Source organism: Nothobranchius furzeri, chromosome 6 (genome assembly GCF_043380555.1).
Source record: "Nothobranchius furzeri strain GRZ-AD chromosome 6, NfurGRZ-RIMD1, whole genome shotgun sequence".
Taxonomy (NCBI): Eukaryota; Metazoa; Chordata; class Actinopteri; order Cyprinodontiformes; family Nothobranchiidae; genus Nothobranchius; species Nothobranchius furzeri.
Window position 1 is genome coordinate 65340330 of NC_091746.1, and position 24959 is coordinate 65365288.

The window sequence follows — 24959 nt, forward strand, 5'->3', positions numbered from 1 at the left end:
CTTTGGAGATTAGCAGCAAAATTCATGTCCCACATATCTGTAATTATTTATGTTCTCCAAACACAACTACAATTACAATCAAAACAATTTAGATAGAAAACAAAGCTGTTTTAAATATTAATAAATAAAGACACAATAATAGTTTTACTTTGTTTTAGAAGAGCTTCTGGCCCTCGCTGTGTCAGCTGGAAAAAACTCTGGCCCTTGAACACATTTAGTTTAGGACCCCAGCTGTATACCCTCATCATCTTCCCTAAACAATACAGCTCTGCCACCTGTTGACATAAGTTTGTAACTGCAGCCATCTTAAAACGTTAACTCTGGGTATTTTAGGCTTAAAGCTGCAATGGCAAATCTGCTAAACAAGCTAGCTTTAAACATTCCAGTTGCCTATCATCCCTAGGCCAAATCCCACTGATACCTGAACCCACATTGCCACAGTAAATGAGAGTACTAAACACCAGTCACAGTTTTCTATAGGAATGCAACGATACCCATACTTGGATCTGAGTACTCGCCGATACGATTACCAATATCGATACTTCAACCACACAAAAAAAATGCAATGAATTGGAATACAGGTTTTATTTTCTTCTCTGCTTTCAACAGGAAAAGACTGTGAGGCAGATAAAAAGTAAAATATATGAAAATGTAATGATAATAGAGGGTAAATTGCTTTAAGTAAATTGCTTACTACTACTTGTGACCAATAGCCATGATACTCTATATAAATAGAATATCCCCTGCTTGGTCTTAGGATGATTAATTAGAAGATCCTAGGATTCTTTTAATTATTAAGGGATCATACACACTTCACTTTGATTCAAGAAATAGTCAGGTTTATAAACAAAGTAAGAATTTATTTTACAAACACTTAAGACTTGACAAATGGTTTCAACTATTATTTACTGTGAGTGGATGCGAACTAAGATGGTGTCTGGAACCTATGTGTGAATATTGTATTCAGAATCTGCGTTCTCAGAGCTGAGTTCTGGATGGAAAGAATTTGGTTTGCAAATAAACTATAAAGATGTTATTATCAGAACCACATTCAGACGCTATCTGTGTGTCTACCCGGATTAAGAGACCCTCTTGGTGGATCCGAAAGTGAGAGGTCGGATGACCGCTGGCACCGGAGGGCTGTAGAGGACCGAGGTGCCGGTTCTTTCAGTCCGGAGATGTCTTTCGGGTCACGACAGATGGATGAAACCGAGCATCTTAAAAATTACTCTGAAGGAGTTTGGAGTCAGCTTTGTTCTGCAGGAAAACTATCTTGTTGTTTCACCTTTGCAGGTGCGAAAAAGGTTTAAGGTTTTGACGACGTGTCAAAATCCTTCTGGTTAGAGAGGTGCTAAAGATGGTCGGTCTGAAGCTTGCTCAAGAACTGACTAATTACCCAAAGCCATCTGGTTTTAAACAATTGATATTATGGTTTGGCCAGCCAATCAGAGGCTGACAAGTTTGAGAGATGTTACCAAGAATCTCAGAACACACCCTCTTCGATGGAGACTCCGAATGTGGGCAAAAGGTTAACTTATGTGTCATGCATTAACTTAACTTTACTTGTGAGTGCAAATGTTATGACCTCGTCAAGTAAACATACTAAAACAATCATTGAGTACAGATTAATGAAAAATTTCATTATTTATAATTAACAATAACAAAAGTTCATTCAATGATTATTTTTAATTATAAAATCTTCTTTTCTTCTTCTTGGAATAACGGAGTTTATTTTAAAAGAGTTCCTCTGTGATGGACCTTGGAGGAGAAAATGTTTATTGTTTATCATTTATTATCCCTGCAGTCCAGCTGGTGTGAGGAAGTAGGCTCTGATTAAAGGGGCTACGTGCAGACTCTCCGACTCCTGTCAGGGGAAAATACAGTAAGATGTGTCATAGCCAGGGTAAGTTGACCTGGCTGTGCATTTGACCTGTGGGATCTCAAAATCAGGCCATTTTGTGACGTTACAAATAGAAATGATCACAAAACTAAAATATTAGGTGAACAGAAATGACAAGTTAACAGTGAAGCCCCTTTCAAGCAACTGCATTGGTATCGGTTAACTTTAACTGATACCGATTCCAGTATCGTATCGTGCATCCCTAGTTTTCTACGTCCAATTGTCTTTTGTTTTCTGCGGCTTCTGTCCAACTTCTCAATCAAAAAATGTCTGTTGTTTGCATCTCTTTGTGTCATGGGTAAAGGGGACTCTCTTCATTTGACACTTCAAATGGATTTTTTCTTTGTGGGACTCTGGTAGTTTGTTCTAAAGTTGTAGCAGCTGGTTGTTTCTCTTTGTCCGGCAATTCTGAGCAGAGAACCGCTCACACCAGTGGTGTTCTGTTGCAAGATGTGCAGGCACGTAATGAGTGGAGGACCCAGGTATATGCAGATGTGTGGTGGCTTGATGAAACAGACACCCGGATGGTCCAATAGTTGGTTTCAACCTGAGCCGTGTTATTGGCTGAGGTTGTTACAAGAGAACTACGTCATTATTTTTCTATATTTTTGTCTCCACAAAACATTTAAAGCTAAACTATGTTAGAATGTTATTGAGAGGCATGAAAAAATGTTTTAAGCTAGCTAGCTTGATTGGCAGATTTGCCGTTGTAGCTTTAACCAGATTTGGTATAAAAACTTTGGTCATTAAAGTTTTTAAGTTATTTATTTCAAATGTACAGCTAGCTCTTTAGGATAGAAAATTTAAGTAAACATAGATTAGCAGCACTGTTTTTAACTCATTGTTTTTGTAGCGTTTAGTGGATATGTATTCTTTAATTCACACGTATGGTTGCTTTTTTGAATCTGTGCTCACAGATAGCCGCTGGATTAGGATTTGACATGGCCAGTTTGATCAACAACCCTGCTTTCATCAGCATGGTAAGAGCTCTAACATCTCAGCCAACATTCCTGTTAGCCATCAGAGACAAAACCTTTTGCTCCGAGCAGAAATAATCCTGCCTTGTTAGAAGAAGACACATGTGAGTGTCAACTATGGAGCTAGGATTGGGATAATATTCAATGTAACTTGTACCAAGTTTTGTAACTTGGAACATGTTTCATGACATGTAACTTTGGATTCGTAACTTGTAACTTTAGTTTTCTAACTTGTAATTCTCAATTTGTACATGTGTAATGGAAATGAAGGGTATTACAATTTAATTAAGAACCAGAGATATTAATGATCCATACCTGGCAGGGACCCCATCTCTGGACCTGGGCTTTTAAAATCAGAAGTGATTCTTTTTTTATAGAGAAATTTAAAATTAAACACTGCATGAACTGAGAGACAAGAGAAGAGAGAGAGACCTTGGAATGTTTAAGAAAAATTATTATCTAAATTATTTTAAACAGTTAACAGGACTAACTCTCTAGTGATGGATGTGAATGGAATGCAATGAGGTGGAGTGTGTGTGTTGGTGCGATGTCAGTTCAGAACCTCCGTCTGGAGAAGAGAGTCTGAGTGGGAGATGTAGTTTTGCTCCTAACTGATCGACGTTTGAACTTTAGTCAGGACAGACATTAGACGCCATCTGGTGCCGTTCTACAATACCCGTCAGGGACTTCCATGTTAGATCTGGCTGCCAGGTCCTCGGACCCTCCTCTGGTGCTGGAACCGATTAAACAGCGTCGACAGCACGACAAGCCAGTCTATGGATAGTCTCCGGGTAAAAACGGCAGGTGTTTCACAGCGTCAAAGGGACCCCCCTTTGGGTCAGCGAGTTCAGCTTTTATTCTGAAGGAACCGTTGTTTTGTTGGTAACAGCGACAGGATTTTCCAGCTTGACAGTTCTCAGCTTAAAAGTAAAATGTACAGATGGCCAGTCCGTACTTCACTTAGCAATGATGGACATCAGATGATCTCGAGAGTTGGTTGAATACTGAACACAAAATGGCGTTGTTCTGTTTTATTAATCTTGGTTGTTTACGATTCTTGACGAATCGCAGTGGACAGATTAAATAAACACCACAGAAACTCTGCCACGCTTCAGAATGAAGGTTCTGATTGGATGAGTAAACAATGTGTCATGTCTTGACATTACATGGATCAGGATGTCTAGTGCAGTTAGACCAAAGTCATATTACTCATTAAGCATATTAATCATAACATTGTGATTTCACAGATCGGTCACATGGTTATTAATGACTAACAGTTGTTTTGATTAGGTTCATTAAAATAGAGTTCTTTGATTAATTAAAAGAAAAGTGTTCTTCTTCCTTCTGTCTTCTTGCTGGAATGTAAACATTAGAAGTAAATGCGTGACCTTGGCTGTTCATGCACACTGGCACTGTGTCACAAGGACAGCTGTTAGAGGGGAGAAATGGCTCATTCATCACGTTACAACATGTATTTCTTGTTTTGTAAAATCAAACTTTTATTTTGTACATTTACTACTCATTTTGTGACATCAAACATTCATTCAGAAACATGAAACTTCCGGTTTTTACCTAGCAGACTTCCAAAATAAAAAAAAACAATGTACATGTTTGAAATCAAAACTCTCAAAACACACATTTCATGCTACAGGTACAAACCTCAAATCTACAGTGTTACAAATAATTTTGTCTCAATTCTAGCATCGGTGGGAGGAACTTGGGTGGAACCAATGAGAGCACGAGTCTTAGCTACCAATCACGTTTCTTGAATTCCTGCCCAATCATTGGGAGAGGAGGGCAAAATACGTTTTACAAAATAAAAAATACATGTACAAAATGAAAATTTCCTGTTACAAAACAAGAAATACAAGTACAAATTGAGAATTACAAGTTGGAAAACTAAAGTTACAAGTTACGAATCCAAAGTTACATGTCATGAAACATATTCCAAGTTACAAAACTTGGTACAAGTTACATTGAATATTGTCCCAGTCCTAGCTCCATAGTCAACCAGGTCAAGAATGCTTCTGCGGACAGGCCAGAGGTTCATTCCATCAGGAAAACTCTTTTAAATCTGACATTACCTGCATTCACAGCAAAGACCTATGGGTCTTCCTCATAAAGCTGCCAGCGTGATCAGTAGTAAATCGGTTTTTAACAACACCTGTGGGAGACGCGATGGATTTCATCTGGTTTTTGTTTACAGGCTGCGAGTGTGATGCAGAACCAACAGGTCCAACAGCTGTGAGTGGAGTCTGTGTTTAAGCTTTAGTTTCCGGATGAGCTGGGGTGCATCGACTCACTGTGTCACTGTGTGCTCAGGATGTCAGGAATGATGTCTAATGCCGTTGGAGGCCCCGCAGCGGGAGTGGGAGGAATGTCAGACATTTCCAGCCTGATTGAGGCGTAAGTGCACGGAAACTAAACTCAAATCCATATTCGCTTTACACCTTTACTTGGTCTAGGGGTTTATTTCTGTTGAGAGGCTTTGGAGGAAGGTTTGTCCAGATTTTGTTTCTGGTATTCATCTACTCCTCTAAATCCTGGCAGCAAGGCATCTAAACAATAACTTCCAACTGTCCAATAAACCAAGTAATTATGACCGTTTCTGTTTTTAATTATCTTTTTTTTAATCTTTGTGATAATTCTATCCATGATAAATGATATAGAAATTTACTTTTCTTATATGGTTTTAACACAGATTTATCATTAAGCTGCCTTTTTTCACCTGCATCAAAATATAGACTTCTAATGCAAAGGACTGGAACAGTATGTTTGATTACAGATCCCCAAATGTGCTGACGCTTTCTGGTATCGGACAGATGAAGTCAGAAAAAAGAAAAGAGCAGTCTCATTATAGGGGCTTCTCACTATTATGATACACAAAAACACGCAATTATGAGGAGGTTTCTCATGAAAACAAGTCGTAATGATGAGATCGCTCATAACAACAAAAAGCTGACATCTCACAGGATGTTTGGATTTTGTCCAGCAGAAAATGATGGAACAGTGGAATTTGTAATTTTTCAGAGAAACGTATTCGTCCACCCGTTGGTCAAGCCGTAACGAAGTGTGTGTGTGAAGGAGCGGGCAGTGAGAGAGTTAGCAAGTGTAATTTGTTGAGTCATGCTCCCGTTATTTGGTTAACCTTTGATCAGTGTTACTTTACTTAAGACCTTTCTCATTATTACTAAATAATAAAATACGCTATTAAACAATGTTTCTCATTAAAATCACTTTTATATCACGTTACCCATCCTTTGTAGAAGGAGGCCAATGATATTTTAACTAAAGAAACTCATTATCAGAATTTTTTTTTGGGTTTAAAGGGGACGTATTATGAAAACCTCACCATTTGCCATCTTTTGTTCTGCCATGTGGGTCTCTACTGCCTCAAAAACACTCCAAACTTGAAAAAAATCCATCCATCCATTTTCTGACAGTGTTTGGTTTCAGAAATCATGTGCCTAAAACAAGCCATTTCAAAAACTCCCTGTTTGTGATGTCACAACCAGGGAAATTAGCATAGAACCATTTCTTATGTGCAAGACAGAGCTACTGCTGGAGGAGCTGCAGCTCTACTCCGAACCCCTCCTTGATATTAGAGCTTTTCAGCTTATAACAGCCAGTTAGGGGACAGCTGGGCGTGGCCAGCGCCAGCTCATTTTCTTTAAGTGACAGCACTCTGAAACGCCTCATTCTGGAAGGTACTGAAACTGTTAATTATAAAATAGCTGAAATTGCTTTATGCGAGAGATTTTGTGCAAAAAAACCTTTATGAACATGTTTTGTATCGACCATAAAACTATTAGAAAAAAGGTCATAATTTGTCATCTTTAACTGCCTGTAGTAGCAGAAAACTGATGGATCTCTTCTGTCTCTGCTCTTTATTAAGAGGACAACAGTTTGCCCAACAGATCCAGCAGCAGAACCCGGAGCTGATCGAGCAGCTGAGGAACCACATCCGGAGCCGTTCTTTCAGCGGCAGCGCCGAGGAGCATTCATGATCCTTTCCTGTAATTAAAAAAAATCTAAAACCCAAAACTTTAACCCACTGCTTAAATCTAGGACACATTTTTAGGATTAACATTTAATATTTTTATTGCAGATGCGATTTCTTTTCCCCCAAAGGAAGAGCAACCATACGGCGCGATAACAATCTCTACACCCATTTCTTTGAGTCAAATCCCCGGCACAGCTGGAATGAAGAGACGAGGGTGGGGCTGAAGGCACTTTACTGAGACTGAGGGGCTCCTGCAGAGGAGGAAGAGCCTGGAGACTGGACCTTAAACAAGAACATCCCATTCAAGTAGGGCAAACATACCATAAACACCCGATCACAAAAAGCCAACACCTCATTCTGCTCGTCGACAGAAGAGTGAATATTTTCCTCGAAGTTTTGATGAGCCGATGGTGTTTCGATGTGCTGAAACTGCTGCCTTCACCGCGTTAGGAGCTGAGAATCCACCAGTCTAGTCAAGAGGCATCAAGGGGTGTGGGAGGAACGTTCATTAGCTACAGAGCAGGGACCATTTCAGCTTCGTCTCTCACACAGATATACTAAAGCATACTGTTTATAATATTTAGTATTATTTTTGTAGACAGAGTTGACTGTTTATGAGTAAAAGAGATTCACATCATTGCTTTTCAGTACTTTGAATTAAGACAAAAGTGTGATTGTACAGCGGAGTTTTATGTTGTTACGGCTCTGTCAAAGCAAAAGAAGCCCTTCCCTTTAAGTCACATCAATTGGTTGATTAACAACATGTTCGTACTGATTGTTTTGCATGCAAATAAAGCTGGTGTTTGAGATCTGATGCTTTATGGCAACACATTGGTATGCTGCAGACAGCACATTGTTTTGTCAAAAACAAATAAATGTAGTAAAATTAAACGTCCTGTTTTTGTTTTCCTTAAATAAAAAATGCATCCGAATTTTTTTTATTTAAGGGCACATTATGCAACTTTTTCATTTATAATCACTTTCTTGAGCGAGTATGTGCTAAAATGACCCGTTACAGGGTTACTCAGACCCCAATGCCTCGTGTGACCAGAATACCGGACTTGCAACTTCAGAGTTGCCGGTCCGGACCCTGCTGGTGGAGGGAGCTGAGTGGGGTGGAGCTGGCGTCTGCTTCCAGCCCATTTTCTGCTTGTTTTAGAGCAGAGTGAGTGCTCCTCTAGAAACGAAGGCTAATGAGGAGACATTTCAGCTGTAAGATTAAGGTGTTGAAAAGATGTTCTTAACCACAACAGCACTAATATAAGACATTGATAATATATTTTTAAAAGCCCTGCTGCATTTAAATGGTAAATGGCCTGTATTTGATATAGCGCCTTCTAGAGTCCTGGAACCCTCCAAGGCGCTTTACAACACAATCAGTCATTCACCCATTCACACACACATTCACACACTGGTGGGGATGAGCTACGATGTAGCCACAGCTGCCCTGGGGCACACTGACAGAGGCGAGGCTGCTGAGCACTGGCGCCACCGGTCCCTCCGACCACCACCAGCAGGCAAGGTGGGTTAAGTGTCTTGCCCAAGGACACAACGACAGCGACAGACTGAGCGGGGCTCGAACCTGCAACCTTCCGATTACGGGGCAAGCACTTAACTCCTGTGCCACCATCGCCCCTACACGAGCATCTAAAGATGAAAAGAGCCCATTTTAATGTGATTACACACACATTATAGTTATTAAAATACAGCCAGTAGTTATGTTAAAAATGGTATAAATTACATTCATTGTTTTAGCAAGAATTTAAGTAAATCATTCATTTTGATAATCAAACCATTAATATGGTAAAACTGTAAATGGCCTGTGTATATGTAGCACCTTCTTAGGGTTCTACAACCCCCCAAGGCACTTCACAACACAATCAGTCATCCACACATTTGTACGCTGGTGATGAGCTACGACGTAGCCACAGCTGCCCTGGGGCGCACTGACAGAGGCGAGGCCTGGCGAACACATGCGCCACCGGTCCCTCCGACCACCATCAGCAGGCAAGGTGGGTTAAGTGTTTTGCCCAAGGACACAACAGCAGAATCCTCTGTCCGAAGCTGGGATCCAACCTACAACTCGCCAATTACTGGACAACCTGCTCAACCTGGTGAGCTACTGCTGCCCCCACCCTATAATAAATGCTCTTAATAAATGTATCATTTGGGCAGCATGATGCAAAACTATTCAAAAAATGCATTCATTAGTTTTATGACTCATATTCCCTCAGGAACCGATGATTTTTACCAACATGCCAAAAAACTATTTAAATGTAATCTGTTTGCATATTATCACCACGGGGCAGCAGTTGCTCAGGTGGTAGAGCGGGTTGCCTCATGATCGGAGGGTCATGGGCTCGATTCCGGCTCCCGCCAGGGGTATCCTACTGTTGTGTCCTTGGGCAAGACACTTCACCCAACTTGCCTGTGTTAGTGGTGGTCAGAGGGGCCGATGGCGCCAAATGGCAGCCTCGCCTCTGTCAGACCTCCCCAGGGCGGCTGTGGCTACAAGCAGCTTACCATCACTAGCAGTGTGTGAATGTGAGTGTGTGAAAGCGTCTTTGGGTGTCTAGAAAAGCGCTATATAAGTTCTATGCATTATTATTATTAATTCTGACACATACATTTTTCTTTTGAAGCATCATTGTAGTGGGAAAATGTGTGTTTTGGGTTTTATTTACAGGGTGTATCCTTAAAAAGACTTTAATTATATTTTCTATAATTATTAAATTTTTTTTATTGACTATAATTAAAATAATCCTTAAATCTAGAGTCCAGGTTTAAAAATAACACACCGTTATTTCATTTGCATTTTGTGAATCTTTTGTATTTTTACATATGAATCTGGCATAAGAGGAACCAGCAACATTTATTTAGGGTGGGGGTGTATTTTCAGGTATGCACATTAGCTGCATTAGCTAGTGGGTGTGTGAGCCACGGGGAAGTGCAGCTTTAGATGTTAGGAACTACATGCACGTTCATCTTCTGCAAAGCAAATATCTTGACGTTTGTGTTTTTCAGCACTTTCGGTCCCAGCAGAACAAAATTTGATCAAAATTGTCTTTTAAAGTCTTAAATTTGGCTTCCTCAACCCTGCAGATGCTCTGGTTTTCATATGATTAAAAAACATACTCAGTTTTGACCAAGTTAAAATAAACTAAACAAAATGCTTAATAAAAAGTGAGATATCTAATAATACCATAATCTAACATACTGTTCATTTGTGAAAACGAGACACAAAGTTTACAGAGTATTTATTAACACTTTTACACATTTACATTATTTCCCAGAAGAAAAGATTAATGCTATTCACAGTTCATTTTAAAATGTAGTATCATCTCATTAGGTTGCAAAAAGAAAAAGAGTGAAATTTCAAGTGCAAAAACTCCTCCGTTGGTCCAGTCATATCTAAAATGCAAAAAAAGGGCTGATAAAATTCCTAGCACTCATTGTTCAAAAACGGACAGACCACACACACTTGTGCAATGTCGTCGTATTCGTAGGTCCTCTTTAGAAACGTGTCGGTGAGTCTCAGTCCGGAAATACTCTGGAACAAAGAGGAGCAGGAAATGTGAGCGTGAGGAAACAGGAAGTGTTCTGGATCCAGAAAGTCTGAGCTTTACCTGCAGACCCTGGACGGAGGAGAAGACTGTGAGGGGCAGTAAGAGGGAGGCACCAGGCGTGAGCTTCCCCAGCTGCCGTCCTGATATCCCACACCAGTGGACCGTCCTCGTGTTGCACATCTCCAGCTGCAGGTCCATGGTTCGCTCGCTACACCAATGTTACAGTTAGTGCTTTCAGGTCAAAGGTCACATTTTATTATTAAAGAGGGTGGGATGAGTCTCTGCACCTGCAGTTGATGATTTTACAGGTGATGTCAAAAGGTTCTTCCAGGTTTACAGTTTCAGGGATCATCTCCACGGACATCCGGATGTCTCCATATCCTGGAGCCTGGAGGACACACCAGACAAAGTGAATGAAAGAGTGTAAAACGTGATGTTTTGGGAAGTAAAAGGAGGTGACACAATACCATTCTCTGCAGCTGACTGGTCTGTAACCTCCCCCTCTCCCCGAGATTGGTCTTCCACACAATGTCCAGCTTCCCGATCACCGTCACTCCCTTGATGACTCCGGCTTTCTCTGCGTACTCGGGCTTCGGCTTCAGGCAGTATAAGTACTGCCGCGTGTCCATGGGCTGCAGGTAGGACATTTTGCCAAATGTTGACTCTCTGGAGAGAAAACAAAGACATTAACGGTCTGCATCACATGAAAGGCGACTTCATTTGTCGCAATAAGCTCCTTTACCCCTGATCTCCACTTGTGACGATGTTGAGCTCTGTAACGTTGTACATCATGGACGGTTCTAGGGACACTTTCTCCATGAACATCGGTGAGGTGGTGATGTTCTGGATCTGAGCCTCCAGAAACACCTCGTCTGTCTGAAACGGAGAGGTCAGGGGTCACACATGCTGTCCCATGTGCAATGACAACACCTCTGGTAAACTGAGAAACAAGTTAAAGGTGCGACGGCAAAGCTGCAAAACAAGCTAGTTTGAAACATTTTTCACGTCTCTTAATGGCATTCTAACGTAGAATAGCTGTTAATACTTTGAGGAAATTAAAAAGAATTGGAAGAAAAAAAAAACAAATTGGTCCTCTCGCAATTTTCTAAAATCAGACCAAGCCGATGATGTGGCTCGGTCCGACACCAACGATTGGACCATTTGGTTGTCGGTTTCACTGAACCTCCAGACTTCTGCACCTCGCTGGGTCCTCCCTTCATCACACGCTCACGCGTTTGGCAACAGAGCACCACTGGTGTGAGAGGTTCTCCGCTCAATAATACCAGAGAAGAAGAAACAGCCAGCTGCTACCACTTCAACTTTAGGACAAACTACCAGAGTCCCAAAAAGAAAAACACCATTTGAAGTCACGGACCAAAAAAACCAAGACTGGTGTTTAGCGCCATCTCACTTCCTGTAGCAATGCACGTTTCCATATCAGAGGGATTACCACCGACAGGAGGGGTGAGATTTCTGTCATTAAAAGCTAGCTTTTTGCAGATTTGCCATTGCAGCTTTTAGCTTTACCGCTGGCTTGTAAATGCGGTTGTGCAAGAACTTAAAGCCTCACAGGATAAGTTCACATTTTTAAAAAATGCCCTTCTGCATTTTTGTTGGTTGCTGTAATGATTTTGTTACGGGCAGCAGCCACCTGACGAGGGTTGTAGTCGAAGCTGATGAGACCTCAACCACGTTGAAAAGGTGGCAGAAAAGATGACGAGCAGAAAATACGTAAGAATTTAAATGATAATAAATATGACTCAGCAAAAGGCTTCCGTGGCTTAATCTGGCCTAAAAGGTTTAACTCCGTTGATGAAAAACAGCCAGAATACCAGCTTACTGTCACTGTTTTAATGTGAACCAATCCTTTGAGCTTCAGGTGATGTGAGAGCCATGGGGTGAATATATATAGCCCATGCACCGAGGACAAACAGGGTGGCATTAATTAAACCTTTATCCAGGTGTTAGTGAGTACCAAGATGCAGGATGAAGCAGAGGCTGCACAAGGGCAAATGGATGATTTAAATTATTCTCCCAAACACCAAATATTCACTGGTTTCGTTTTTAATCATGTCTTTATTTAGAGGTTTGTAGATTTTCAGTCATCCAGGGAATGATAATCTGGATGTTTTAGTTGGAATAATTGGATTTTTCTTGTGTTCCTTGAAGACATTTCGCCTCAAAACAAGTTGTTCCAACTAAACCTTCGAGATGATCTACTTGGAGCTTTCCCTTTATTTATCCAGCAAAATACACACAACAAAACAGGAAAATCCTAGAAGACACATTAAAAAACACATGGTCGTATTATCAGGCAATTAAAACCCTTTGCAAAGATCTTTAGTTATTTTTCACATAATCTCTATTATTTTAACGATGACCCTTTATTTTAAAGGACTTCCTGGTTACATAAATAACATTTCTTTCTGTAACGTCCGACTTTGTGTTGCCCTTTATTTTGGCGGGATCAGATTTAGATGTTAAATATTAAATGTTGGGGATGTTTTCAGGAACTGACCTTTAATTTGTGACCCAGAAATAGCAAGTTTTCATTAATGCCATTTATTTATTTAGAGGTCACATAGGCTCCATTACCAAACAGCAATAAAGAAATCTAAAATTTCCCCCCGTTTGTGAACTCCCCACCACTGAGCGCTAACTCATACCTGCACCAACAGATCATCCATGAGGAAATCTTTCCTAACAGGATCAGAATTTTTACGTCATGCAGGATAATTTTAGGATAATCTGTTAATTATCTCTTTCAGTCAGAAGCAGCAGCTGTGAAAACCTGAACTGGTGCATCTGTAATGACGTCTCACAAATCCTGTCGAACATTTTGGATTTGACGCGTTGACGGTGAAAAATATCATTTAAAGCATGGGTGGGGAACCCTGGTCCATCGAGGGCCACTATCCAGCATATTTTAGTTTCAACCCTGCTTCATCACACCCGATTTCAATCAGCAGATGATTAACAGGTTTCTGCAGAGCCTGATGAGCTGCTGAACAGGTGAATCAACCGCTGAATCAGAAGCGTTGGAGCAAAGACGTGCAGGATACCGGCCCTCGAGGATCGGGGTTCCCCACGCCTGATATAAAGAAAGCAGTTGTGTGATGCATTCAGGAGAACATCCACTTTACTCCATTACTGTAACTTTGTGCAGCCTCTACTACACGTGACGTTAAATGCAATAAAGAGAAAGCAAAGATCAGTTAGCACCCTACTATAATTAGGTGCATATTATATTTAGATTGAAAATAATCAATATTTGGGTACAGCAGCACAAGTAAACATAATGAATAGTCAGATGAGCGGGACAAGACTAGTTGCTTGTAACTGGTTCAGTCCCATGATTACAAAAGCTAACATCACCTTATTATTTCATCCTTTCAATCACAATTCATCTTTTTCTCTCGGTTATGCCACTGATATTTAGGAATAATCAGTCCCCGCCCATCACAAACGTGTGCTAACACCACAAGAAAAAGCGTGAGCATGCCAGAAAAGGAGCCAAATCTAAAAAATGGAAGCTTATGTTGTTGCACGTGCCCTCTCAGGTGTTTGCTGCCATTCTTTACATTTTGCACCTTTCCTTCAGAAAACCGTGAGCAACAGACGAAGAGGAGCTAATGTTCACAATTACCACAGAACTGAGGTCGCTCTAATGGAGAAAAATGAAATACAGAACAAAATGAACAAATGAGGTTACATGCAAACGCTGATGACAATGAAAATCTGCAGTCAGATATAAAAAAGCTTCTGTGGAAAATGAGAAAAAGGAGAAACCCTTGCTCTCCAGCTTCTATATTCACACATACAAATGGACCTAACAGAAATTGCGACACATCTGGAAAACTCACAAGGGTTTTCAGTCTAATGGAAATGCGACATGAAAGCTCTTTAGGCACGGACTCGAGCCGTGTGTTTGGGGTTCCGTACCTCTGCGTTGTAGAACTTGGTCTTCACGTCCAGCGGCTTCAGGACCTGATTGAGAATAGATTGAAAACTGAACGCTGCAGGTTTCTGACCCTGTTCTTCCATTCGGCTGACTAGCAGACACAAATCTACTAAATAAAAGGAATACAGGTACATCCGACTAAGTTGGAGAAGAGAGAAGTGTCTGAGACACGAGGACCGGGTCAGGTCTGAGGCATTTCTCAAGTCACCTCTAAAAATCCCGTCCAACGAGAGGACTCAAACACATCTCACCTGGAATTTGAAGAACTTCCGAAAATAGAGCTTTTCCCCACACTGAGTGGTGTAGCTGACAGCACAGACCAAGCTGGGAGACGGAAAGAAAAAGGAAAACTCCGAGTCTGAATCCAGAAAGTACGAGTTTAACGGCCTGTTGACTGCACTCACATGTGTGTTCCAATTTCTTTGACCTCGTGGTGGATGACATCATCGATGCAGCTTTCAGGTTTGAGCTCCGCCACTGCAGAGTTTGAAGCGGACAGGTTGAGCCTCTGTGAGCTCGTCTGCAGATCAGCCTGTTCATGGAAACACCTCGGAATGATCTGGAAGGTCAAAATAAATCTAACCGATGTTTAAACGTTTCCTACCTTAACGAGAATGTCTTTCACCACCTGGCTGCTGTCGTTATGTACACTTATGTAGCTGGAGAAGGTCTCACCTAGAAATATATTTCTGCAAAACGGAAAAGTGCGTCAGGTTATAAACAGATTAGAATAATAAAAAGAGCTTCATTAGAAATGAAAGTTCTGACCCAAAGTTCTGTGGTAACGTGAGCATCTCTCCCAGCATCAACGTCTCTGCTCCTTTGATGGTGGAGGGGTCGTCTCTCATGAGCTGACCGAATAAATCACCTGTGAAAACACAAACGACTTTAAAATGGCAGTATGTAGCATCCTGCCACTAGGGGGCAGTACATACATGTGAGGGTAGTTGTACACCATATCACGCGACTGTCCTTAGTTTAAAAAGCATTACGGTAAACGTTGTTACCTGCGGAGCAGAAAGCATGTAACCTCGGTGTGACTCCTCAGATGTTGATGGTTCTTCAGTTAATCCCATCGACAGAACGGGATGCTGATTGTCGTTTTGTGGCGCCGTAGTTTCCAGATCTGCTCGTGGTCCTGCATCGGCCGATGACGTCATCATACTACGACAATACCGCTCGGCCAAAATATACGGAGTCTCTTTTTCCATTCTGTTCTTTCACATATGTTTTGGAAAGAGTTTAGCAGTTTTGTTATTAAATTCGTGTTTCTGACAACCTAAATGTTTTTGATCATGGTAACGTAACTTCCATACGTCCAGCCAATCACCTAGTGTGACGTCATCAACAGGTGTAGGACCCCGAGCTGGCCAGAAGGAAATATGGCAACCCCCGTAGACGCTAGTCCTGCGCCCGATGTAGGAATGGGTACCGAATTCGGTACTTTTTAAGGTACCGACCAAATTCCTTAGTACCGACCGAGCACCGATTCACGTCATTTGAAACGGTGCCTCGTTTCGGTACCCGTCCTTCATAACGAGAATTTGCCTAGACAGCTGCGCATGCGCAAGAGCGTTATGTCGTCGGTCGCTGCGAGCGAGTTGTAAACAGAGCAGCATGGTAGAAAGAACGCACGCTAACGCTTGGGTCCACTTCACTAAATGTGATGGGTAACTGGGTGATGATGAAACCAGCGACAACGATCTAAGTGAGACATCCTCATCTTAATCTGCTCCGGTAGGTAAATAAAATGTTTAAGATGACGTTAGCTTGATTTGTTAGCTTCCGTTTCACTAATGGTGCGTTCGCTTTCTCCTCGGAACTCCGAATTTCCGCCTAGAAGAACATGAACGCGCTCTAAAGTTTGGCTTCACTTTACTAAATGCGACGGGTGATTGGGTCAAGATGAAACCAGCGACAATGATCTAAGTGTGAGGCATCATCGTTTTAATCTGCTCCAGCAGTTAACTAAACTGTTTAAGATAACGTTAGCTTGATATGTTAGCTTCCATTGCCACCATTGTTATCAGCTAATGGTGCGTTCGCTTTCTCCTCAGAAATTCTAACTTCCCAGTAGGAAAAATCAAATGAAAAAAGACAGCCAAAGGAATGAAGATACACAGTAAATTTAGTTCACAGTAAAGATGTTTGCTTCAGTTTAATTATTCAGCTTATAAAACTACAAGGACGATGTTAAAATACAAACTGTTGTATGTTATTTATTGTGATATTTATCAAATATGGTTATATATTGAGAAAAATATATATTTAATTATAAAAGAGAATTAAAATAACAAACACTCAAAAGTATCGAAAATTGGTACCGTTAAGTACCGGTATCGATTCGTAGGTACTGGGAATTAGTACCGAATCTATTCAAATGTCAAAGGTACCCATCCCTAGCCCGATGTACTTTAGATTCGGTTTTTATGGTTATGGTACAAAGCTGCCAATATTTTTCAGCAACTGGACATCATTTTATTAACTTTTAACAGCATTTTGATGGATATCTTCAGAGATTACTGGGAAAAATACACATTGTCTCCTTAAATAAACTTGGTTCTAATAGAACAACAAACTGTGCACACAGACAGCCAGAGAGAAAAAGGATTGATGAATCAGCCTGAAAGGGATGCTCACAGTGCTTCAACACTTTTATTCCCCTAAGCCTCTTCAAATATCTCATTCATTGAGCGTTTTAGTGGCGCCACTTCAGATTGGCTTTCTTTTTTGTTGTTTTGTAAGATTAAAATGATCTTCTTGTTTCTTTAAAGCATTTCATTCATAGCAGCATGTAAAAGTAGAAATGTAGGCTATGGTGGTGTCTGGTTATCGGTGCATGGCTCCGAGCGGCCCTTCACCCAATGGTTACAAAAATCGAACAAGCACGGTTACTACATTTCTAAACGAATAACCAGAGACAGAAAATGTATTCACATAAAAAACTAGGGATGCACCGAAAAGTCAGCCAACGGAATTTTTCCGCCGAAAGTGCATTTTCGGTTTTCGGCCGAAACAGACCGTCGGGCGAACCCCGTTTAGTTTCATCCCTCATGTGACAACTTGCTCTTTGCTTTATAAAATTCGTACATTGGTACGGATTTCAAAAGTAAAGTTTTTTCCCTTTTTAGTAATGCTGTTGTATTACGAAGGCTAACGAAGCACACAGACTGTTGCTGCACGCAGCTGCAGCGTTGCTTTCTTCCTCGCTTGACGAGAGAAAATCTTCATCAGAGGATGAATATTACTCTTCAGAATCAGAGTCTGCTCTTACCAGACAAAGAGTTTAGTCAACAGTGAACAGACATGTCAGTAATGCAAGTTTCTCCTCTAATATTTAATAATATTCGCCCCTCTGTGAGCTCCGCTCGTCTCCTCTCCTCAGTCGGGAACCTCCGGATGAGGGGCAGTTTTCAAACTCCAAACTCCGAAAATGTCAACAGAAACTTGCTCATTTTCAAGTTACACGTCTTTTTTTCCTTTCTTTATTTAACCAGGTAAAATGTTTGAGAACAAGTACTTATCTACAAACATGACCTGGCTGAGAGCCTCGGAAAATAGTACAAGACAACAACAGACATAAAAACATTTAAGCATATAAAAACAAATAACAACAAATAAATTTATAATAAATATAAGAGTAGGCAGGCTTTAAAAATCTGAGTCTGGAATTGAGAAATGTGGGTACATATACACATGTATGCAGAAGAGCCATTACACTGTAAAGTCGAATGAGTGTGTGTATTAATGTAGGTCTATAAATGAGTGTGATCCTGGTGATCAACACAGGGTGTCTGCAGGTTTAAGGGAGCCAAATTTAAGACTTTTTAAGACCTTTTTCAAGGTCACTTTGACCAAATGTAAGCTATTTTTTTAATTAAATTTAAACTTAACCTGTGCTAACCACATCGCGAACGTGGGATTAGCCATCCAGTTACCATTAAACTTGCACTTCCCCACGGCACAAGCTCCCACACATGGGATCATCTAAAAATAGCCCCCTTTCACAACCAACTGAATGTGTACGGTTCTGCTTACGCCAATATCATACACAAAAAATGCTGAACACTAACTAGAGATTCACGAAAATTTTATAGAAATAAAAGAATCTTGTTTAGTGGGCCTTTGGTAATTTAAGACTTTAGGAAACTGTATTTAAGGATTATTTGTCATTTTTAAGGATTTTTAAGGCCTTAAATTTTGAAAAGCAAATTTAAGACTTTTTAAGGACCCGCGGATACCCTGTCAACAAGAGCGGCAGTCAATTACAACCTGATCAAATTTAGATTTAAAGGTAGCAATTGATGTCAAAGTTATGTAACATACCAAAAGGGTCAATTTTCACCTAAATATTGACCAACATCTACAGAAATAAATTCACTTTCTATGTGGCCTTCTAAATCCAGAAGGTTCTGCGCGCGTTGACATTCCATGAAGACAAAACATTCAAATAGACACTCTGTCCCAAGGTCCTATAGCCTGGTGAACTAGACCAAATTCTTGCTTTGCAAAGTTTGGTCTAGGAACGCTCCACTGGAACCTCTGCAGCCCCTAGCAGCATCCTGGCTGGCCAATCACAGCTCTCTAGAGGGGTGTCAAACACATAAACAGCTGTGATTGGTCCATAATGGTGGGCCAATCATAGTGCTCTATCTGCTTAGTGAACAAATCACAGAGCTTTATCCGCTTTGTGGGCCAATCAGGGCACTCTATATGCCTGGTGGGTGGGATGATGCAACAGAGTGAAACAAGATGGCGACAGCTCATTAGAAACGGCTTTTACATCAATTTTGGACTATTAGAACTTGGGCTTCATTACAATCAGGAGCAGATAGATGTATTTAAAGTGCATTTTTTTAGAAAAAATTATGTGTTTTCTCCTTCTCCAACTGTGGACCGCCTCATTTACCGATAGCTGTTGCGGTGGGTATGTCACATTCCTCGTCCAGTAGCATGCGGAGATCATTTGAAAGACAACGGTAGAACCCGCCCCACAACCGAGAGCCGTCAATGGAGCATTGCCAGACTGGCTTGCCAGGCTAAAGGTCCTACACTCTCTGCTTAGAAGCCAGACAACATTCTTCACTCTGAATAAGTGAAGACTCCATGGCCTTATAGTTATAAGTTAAACAATCATATGTGATGAATGAACAAGTTGTTTAAATCAAAAGTTTGAATAATCTGTGCTTAAACCAATTAATTTGAAATGAATATTGTTCTTACAATGATCTATTTATATCACAAATCTCTGTGTGTTTGATTTAACAAGTTAATTAGTTTTTTCCACTCATACACATTACAGTAAGATACAAATTAAGGTTAAGAATTTTGTATCTGAAGGAAGGTGTGGCTTTCTGAGGGATGTTGGTAAATACTCAGAAACGTGTCAAATACAAGTAGTTTAATAAAACAAGAATTACTTCCTGAGTAATTCAGTTTCCAGCTGACCCCGATTCAGCCAATTCGGGAAAGAAGCCTCTTTTGAAACCATCTCCTTTGACCTTAAGTCAAAACCTTTCTGCTTCGCTGCAAGTGATTACAGACACAACAGCTCTTTTCAGAGCTACTTCAACTCTCAGACATCCACCTTGGACACCTAATCTGCAGAGCCCTGGTTGCACCTCATGGCCGGGGAAGCCGAACTCAGAGGAAGCTACTAATCTCAGAGTATCGTGGTTTCGACGTCCGGTGACCTCACCACTTTGACCGCAACCCTCCGGACCACCGGGAGCAACTCATTCAAGGGTATCGTAAGCCTGCATACTGGAGTCTGATGAGGTTTATAAATAAACAACGCTCTAGTAATAAACAATAACAAATTATTTTACACCCAGATTTCACAATTTCTCTCAGATAAAAAGAGCGGTTGCTACAACATCTAGCTTCCATCACAACACCTCACATCCACCACATCGCATCTTATAATTCATATCTTGTCATGTATAAATTACTAGTTTAGGAAAAAGAATAAAATTAATTTTATAAACTATATACTGACTCTGTCTGAATTAATACGAAGTGTGTTTATGGTCCCTATACAAGCAAAAAATCCTAGAATCTTCTGATTAAACATTCAAAGATCAATATTTCATATTTGTATGGAATATCACATCTTACTGGTGATAATTAAAAATATATTAATTGCTACAGTTACAAGTTTCAGGGTGTTTTGTAAAGTATTCCAATCATTTGCTGCTGAAAATCGGAAGGATTTGCAGCCAAAGGTAAAAAGTAAGAACTTTACATCTTATATTTGCAGATATGGCCCGTTAAACACGTTATTGAGACTTTAACGCTTAAAGGGTTAAATTTAGAGTCCCCCTAATGCTATGGTTCTAGTTATTGACATAAGTTCTTTCAGTGATTCAGTTTTTGGCCAACTTTGGTGCACCCCTAATAAAATATATATTATTTTCCTATTATAACTTGGTTTTCTTAAACAGAAAATGTGATGAGCATAAACAACTTCATAGTTGGATAGACTGCCTTCTTTCTGACAATAATGCACAACTGAGTTTCTAAATATGGTGCCAGTTCACAACAAATGCCATATTATAGAACATTAAGTAGTAACTACAGTATTAAAGTCATTTTCAGAAAAAAAAAAGAGGCCTGTTTGCATCCCGATTTCATCAACATAACACCAGAAACTATCTAATATTTATAAGAGAGGTTAAACAATGATTGAAAATATTCTAATTCTGGCGTGGGATTTATTTCTTTTATCCACCTCTCAGCTAAAACCATAGTGGACAGGTAAAAAGGAATGAAAATGTGAAAACGCAGTTCTGCTGCAGGCCTGGAAAACATCTAGTTCTGATCATGTGGAGTGTTTTGTAATCAGGCTCACCTGGCAGATCTCGATCTTCACACGTCACCGGCAGGTTTGTGAAGAGAGTGGGTTTTGTCAGCCTCATCACTGTGAAGTAAAGCGCCGTTTGTTACTGACACAAAAGAGTTAGTTGTTATAGGCATCACCTCGTGCATTTGCCCAGATGCTACGCAAATTTTATAAAATGATCTAAAATATTACAACTAAAGACTTAGTTTAGACATTTCTATTTTTTGTAGTTTCGTCCAAAATTATTAATAAAACTTAGATGAAAAAGAAAAGGCATTCCACTCATCCATTCAGGTCAAGTCCTAAAACGAACTAAAGTCAAGGCAAGGCAGCTTTATTTAAATGGCACATTTCAAACAAAGAGGCAATTCAATGTGCTTTCCAGTTAGCAAGCATATTAAAATCAATGTGACAGCACAATTTGAAGCAGTTAAAGGAGACATCTCACTTTTTTAGTCTTTGTTGTGAAGTTTAAGTCTCCTGGTGTGCAAAAAGAATTAAATTAGTCACTTTAGGTGATAATTAGGCCCTGTCCACACGTAGCCGGGGATCTGCCAAAACGTAGATATTTTTCTACGTTTTGGCCTGTCATCCACACAAAAACGGAGTTTTTTCACACAAAAACGGATCTTTTTAAAAACTCTGGCCAAAGTGAAGATCTGCGTTTTCTCCGTTTTGGGTGTCTGCGTGTGGACGGACAAAACCGGAGTTTTAAGGTCCGCAACGTCACTTTCTGCATGCCTCTCTGAACTGCCCCTCACTTGCGTCCGTCTCACTCTTAATGCATGAGAGTTGGCAGCCCTGAGACACATCTGGGTGGACAAATCTCCCCACATGGTTAAACATACAAATCTACAGTTTCTGCTATGCTAATAACAATTTCTCTATAAAACTACTAAAATGTCCGACTCGGGTGGAAGAAGAGATTTAAAGAGACAGAACCAAAATGGCTCATGTTCAGACTCTCCTCAGAACAGGGGTAGAGGAGGGGTCTATAGAGCAACAATGAGGAAATCAGACCCAAGAACTGCTGTTCTGGTATATTTGGACTTGGGCTGCACAATATATCACAAATTTATCGTTATCGCGATATCAGCATGCGCAATATGCATATCCCAAAGAACAGATAAATATCGCGATGAATGGTCAGCTCAAATGTTTGCTACACATAATGCATTCTGTTTTTTTGAACAAATCAAATAGAGCTCTTCACCCATTTGGCCAACTGGGTGGGTTCTCATAGGTTAGATGTCCGCTCCCGAGGCGGACGGTACTTAATTTTGATGGTTAGCAAGCACCTGAGTTAGCTTTGTTCTGCTCTTTCCACTGATCGCCTTTTCTTCTTCATTTTCTTTTTCCCTTTCCTCACATCTTTTGCTTTTCGTATTTTTATGATTTTTTTTGTCGTATTTTTATTTATTTGTTTTTGATCATTTTTGTTCCTGAGTTAAGTTTTAATTTATCGCAAGTAATATCGTCATCGCAATATTAATCACTGTTATCGCAGGTTTGCTTAATATCATGCAGCCCTAATTTGGACCACAACTAAATTATTTAGGTTCAAAACGGAAGAACTTAAAAGCGTGACATGTCTCCTTTAGGATTTCAAAATTAAAAAGAAAAAGGCAAAGTTAAAGGTTGAGCAAATACAGAGCAGAAGGTGCAGTATAAGAAACAGTCATTCAAAGGCTGAAGAATATATGGAAATGTTCAATTTTGATTTAAACGTAACGTTGCTAGATTTGGGGCACATTTGAGGTCATGAGGAAGCCGATTCCATCTGTGTGCAGCATAGTAGCTAAAAGCAGCTTCACCCTGTTTGGTTCTGACCCGCAGTGCTACCAGCTGACTACTTCCTAAGGATCTCAGAGCCCTGCCGGGCGTATATACAGGAAGGAGGTCCGACATATTCTTGTCCCATGCCATTGAGTGATTTATAAACTAGTAAAAGTACTTTGAAATCGATTCTGTAGTTTACTGGTTACCAGCATAGAGATTTATGAACAGGAGTGATGTGCTTGTTTCTTGTGGTTCTTGTTAAGACGCGAGCAACAACATTCTGAATAACCTGCAGTTGCTTCACAGCTTTTTTGGGAAGACCAGTTAGAAGACCACTGCAATAGACCAGCCTGCTCGAGATGAACGCATGAATGAGTTTCTCTAGGTCTTGTCTGGACAAGAGACCTCTGACTCGTGCCATTTAATCGCCACAACACCGGAGGAAAATACCTTTTTTAAATTTCTATCCCATCATTTGATAGATTTTCTCGACACTTTAAAAAGTTAAAACGCCACAACTTAACCCCTGGAGGTGTCAAAACAGGGAAAGGAACGCTTGGATGTCAACAATAACTCACTATTATAGTTAAGACACATTAAATCTCATACAAACGCATATTAGGTGATACCGGTAAATATTTGCATGTAATCAGACAAAGACACATATTAGATGCAATATTCAATCTAACCATCAGCAACAAAATAAACCAATAATGTCCTGGCATATTATGTAGGGTGTCAGGATTTAACTGTATTGCACATATAAAACGAGCACAAACACATTAAATAATAACTAAAGTCGTAATTTACATTAAAATCCCTTCTGTTTCACTCATCAGGAACCAGAAAGGTTTAAGCTAATTCTTAACCAGAACTGTTAAAACATCAAAAGTTTATTGATACGGCATTTATCTTCAGTCTCTTCGTTTTAAAAACAGTGTACTCTGAACAGTCACAAGGTAACCCAAACTTGTGTTTCTACACAGATATATAACTGTGGCTAGCAGTTAGCGCTGTTAGCATTAACCACAGCCTGGTCTTTACTACCACTAAACCTCCTCTGGGGAGACAACAGGGGAGCTGAAGAACACTAAATACCTTTTAAAGCGAGCAGGTGCTCCTGTTTGGTCTGGTTTACATCCATGCTAACAGAAAAATGTATCCTTTTCTTTAAACTAGCAGGATGACAGCTTGTTTTCCTACTAGCTGAGGAACTTTGACCTAACCGGAAGTACAACCGTTGTTAATTATCGAATTCGAGGCAATCATGACGCCACTAATGTAGTGCTGCCATCTGGAGTCCAAAAGGAGTACTACAAAAACATGGATAATCTTTTCTTTTCTTTCATTTTATTTTATTTTTAATCAAACAAAAACTCAAAACTCTGTCGCAACATGGATTAGTTTGTAAGGTAAACTAGGTAATTCTCTCTTTTCTTTTTTCCAAAATTCCATTGCCACCAACTTTACCAGCTTCAGCCTGTTCTGGTTTAGATTATTCTGATCTGTATTTGCTCTAAGAAAACTGTACGAACAATGTATCCTTGAAATTCAATATTTCAGAAGAGAAATAAAAGAGTCGATAATTTCTATATTGACCTGCTGAAGGGATATTTTAATATAAGGTTCTGGACTGGACTAAGATCTGGTGACTGTGGAGGCTGCTGGAGTTCAAAAATGTAATTACCCCTTTGCCTGCCTGCTCAACCAACTGGTAGAGCATAACTAAAGTCTGTACATCTTCACCCTCCTTGCCTGCTGGTGGCGGTCAGCGGGACTGCCCATGTACGGCAGCTGTGGCTACAGTGTAGCATCACCACTAGCCTGTGAATGTGTGCATGCATGAGTGAAGGCCTGATGTGCTGTAAAGTGTTTTGGGGGTTGTAGAACTCTAATGGGGTCTTTATCATTTGTAGTTTTTGCAGTTTTTTT

The 24959-nt window shown here is 40.2% G+C and overlaps 2 protein-coding genes across 4 annotated transcripts in view; one reads left to right on the plus strand and one right to left on the minus strand.

Moving 5' to 3' along the window:
* The window catches only part of sgtb (small glutamine rich tetratricopeptide repeat co-chaperone beta), a 17653-nt gene extending 9959 nt beyond the window's left edge, over positions 1-7694 (plus strand). For both annotated transcript variants that reach the window (XM_015943163.3, XM_054744567.2), the window contains exons 8-12: positions 2818-2880; positions 5084-5121; positions 5200-5283; positions 6773-6893; positions 6986-7694. In XM_015943163.3, the coding sequence (XP_015798649.1) occupies positions 2818-2880; positions 5084-5121; positions 5200-5283; positions 6773-6884 (297 nt within the window). In that variant the 3' untranslated portion in view covers positions 6885-6893; positions 6986-7694. The remainder of the gene's footprint in view (positions 1-2817; positions 2881-5083; positions 5122-5199; positions 5284-6772; positions 6894-6985) is intronic.
* Positions 7695-10120: 2426 nt separating this feature from the next.
* trappc13 (trafficking protein particle complex subunit 13) lies at positions 10121-24278 on the minus strand. Of its 2 annotated transcripts, XM_015943164.3 has the most exons (13): positions 24126-24278; positions 21258-21326; positions 15176-15275; positions 15012-15096; positions 14812-14939; positions 14659-14731; positions 14389-14433; positions 14093-14110; positions 11189-11322; positions 10914-11112; positions 10734-10834; positions 10507-10654; positions 10121-10430 (listed from the first exon to the last, which is right to left on the minus strand). In XM_015943164.3, the coding sequence occupies exons 1-13, from the start codon at positions 24169-24171 to the stop codon at positions 10323-10325; spliced, it is 1254 nt and encodes a 417-aa protein (XP_015798650.3). In that variant the 5' UTR covers positions 24172-24278; the 3' UTR covers positions 10121-10322. The 2 variants fall into 2 exon arrangements, with proteins under 2 accessions (XP_015798650.3, XP_015798651.3); XM_015943165.3 differs by lacking the exon at positions 14093-14110.
* Between the last annotated feature and the right edge of the window lie 681 nt (positions 24279-24959).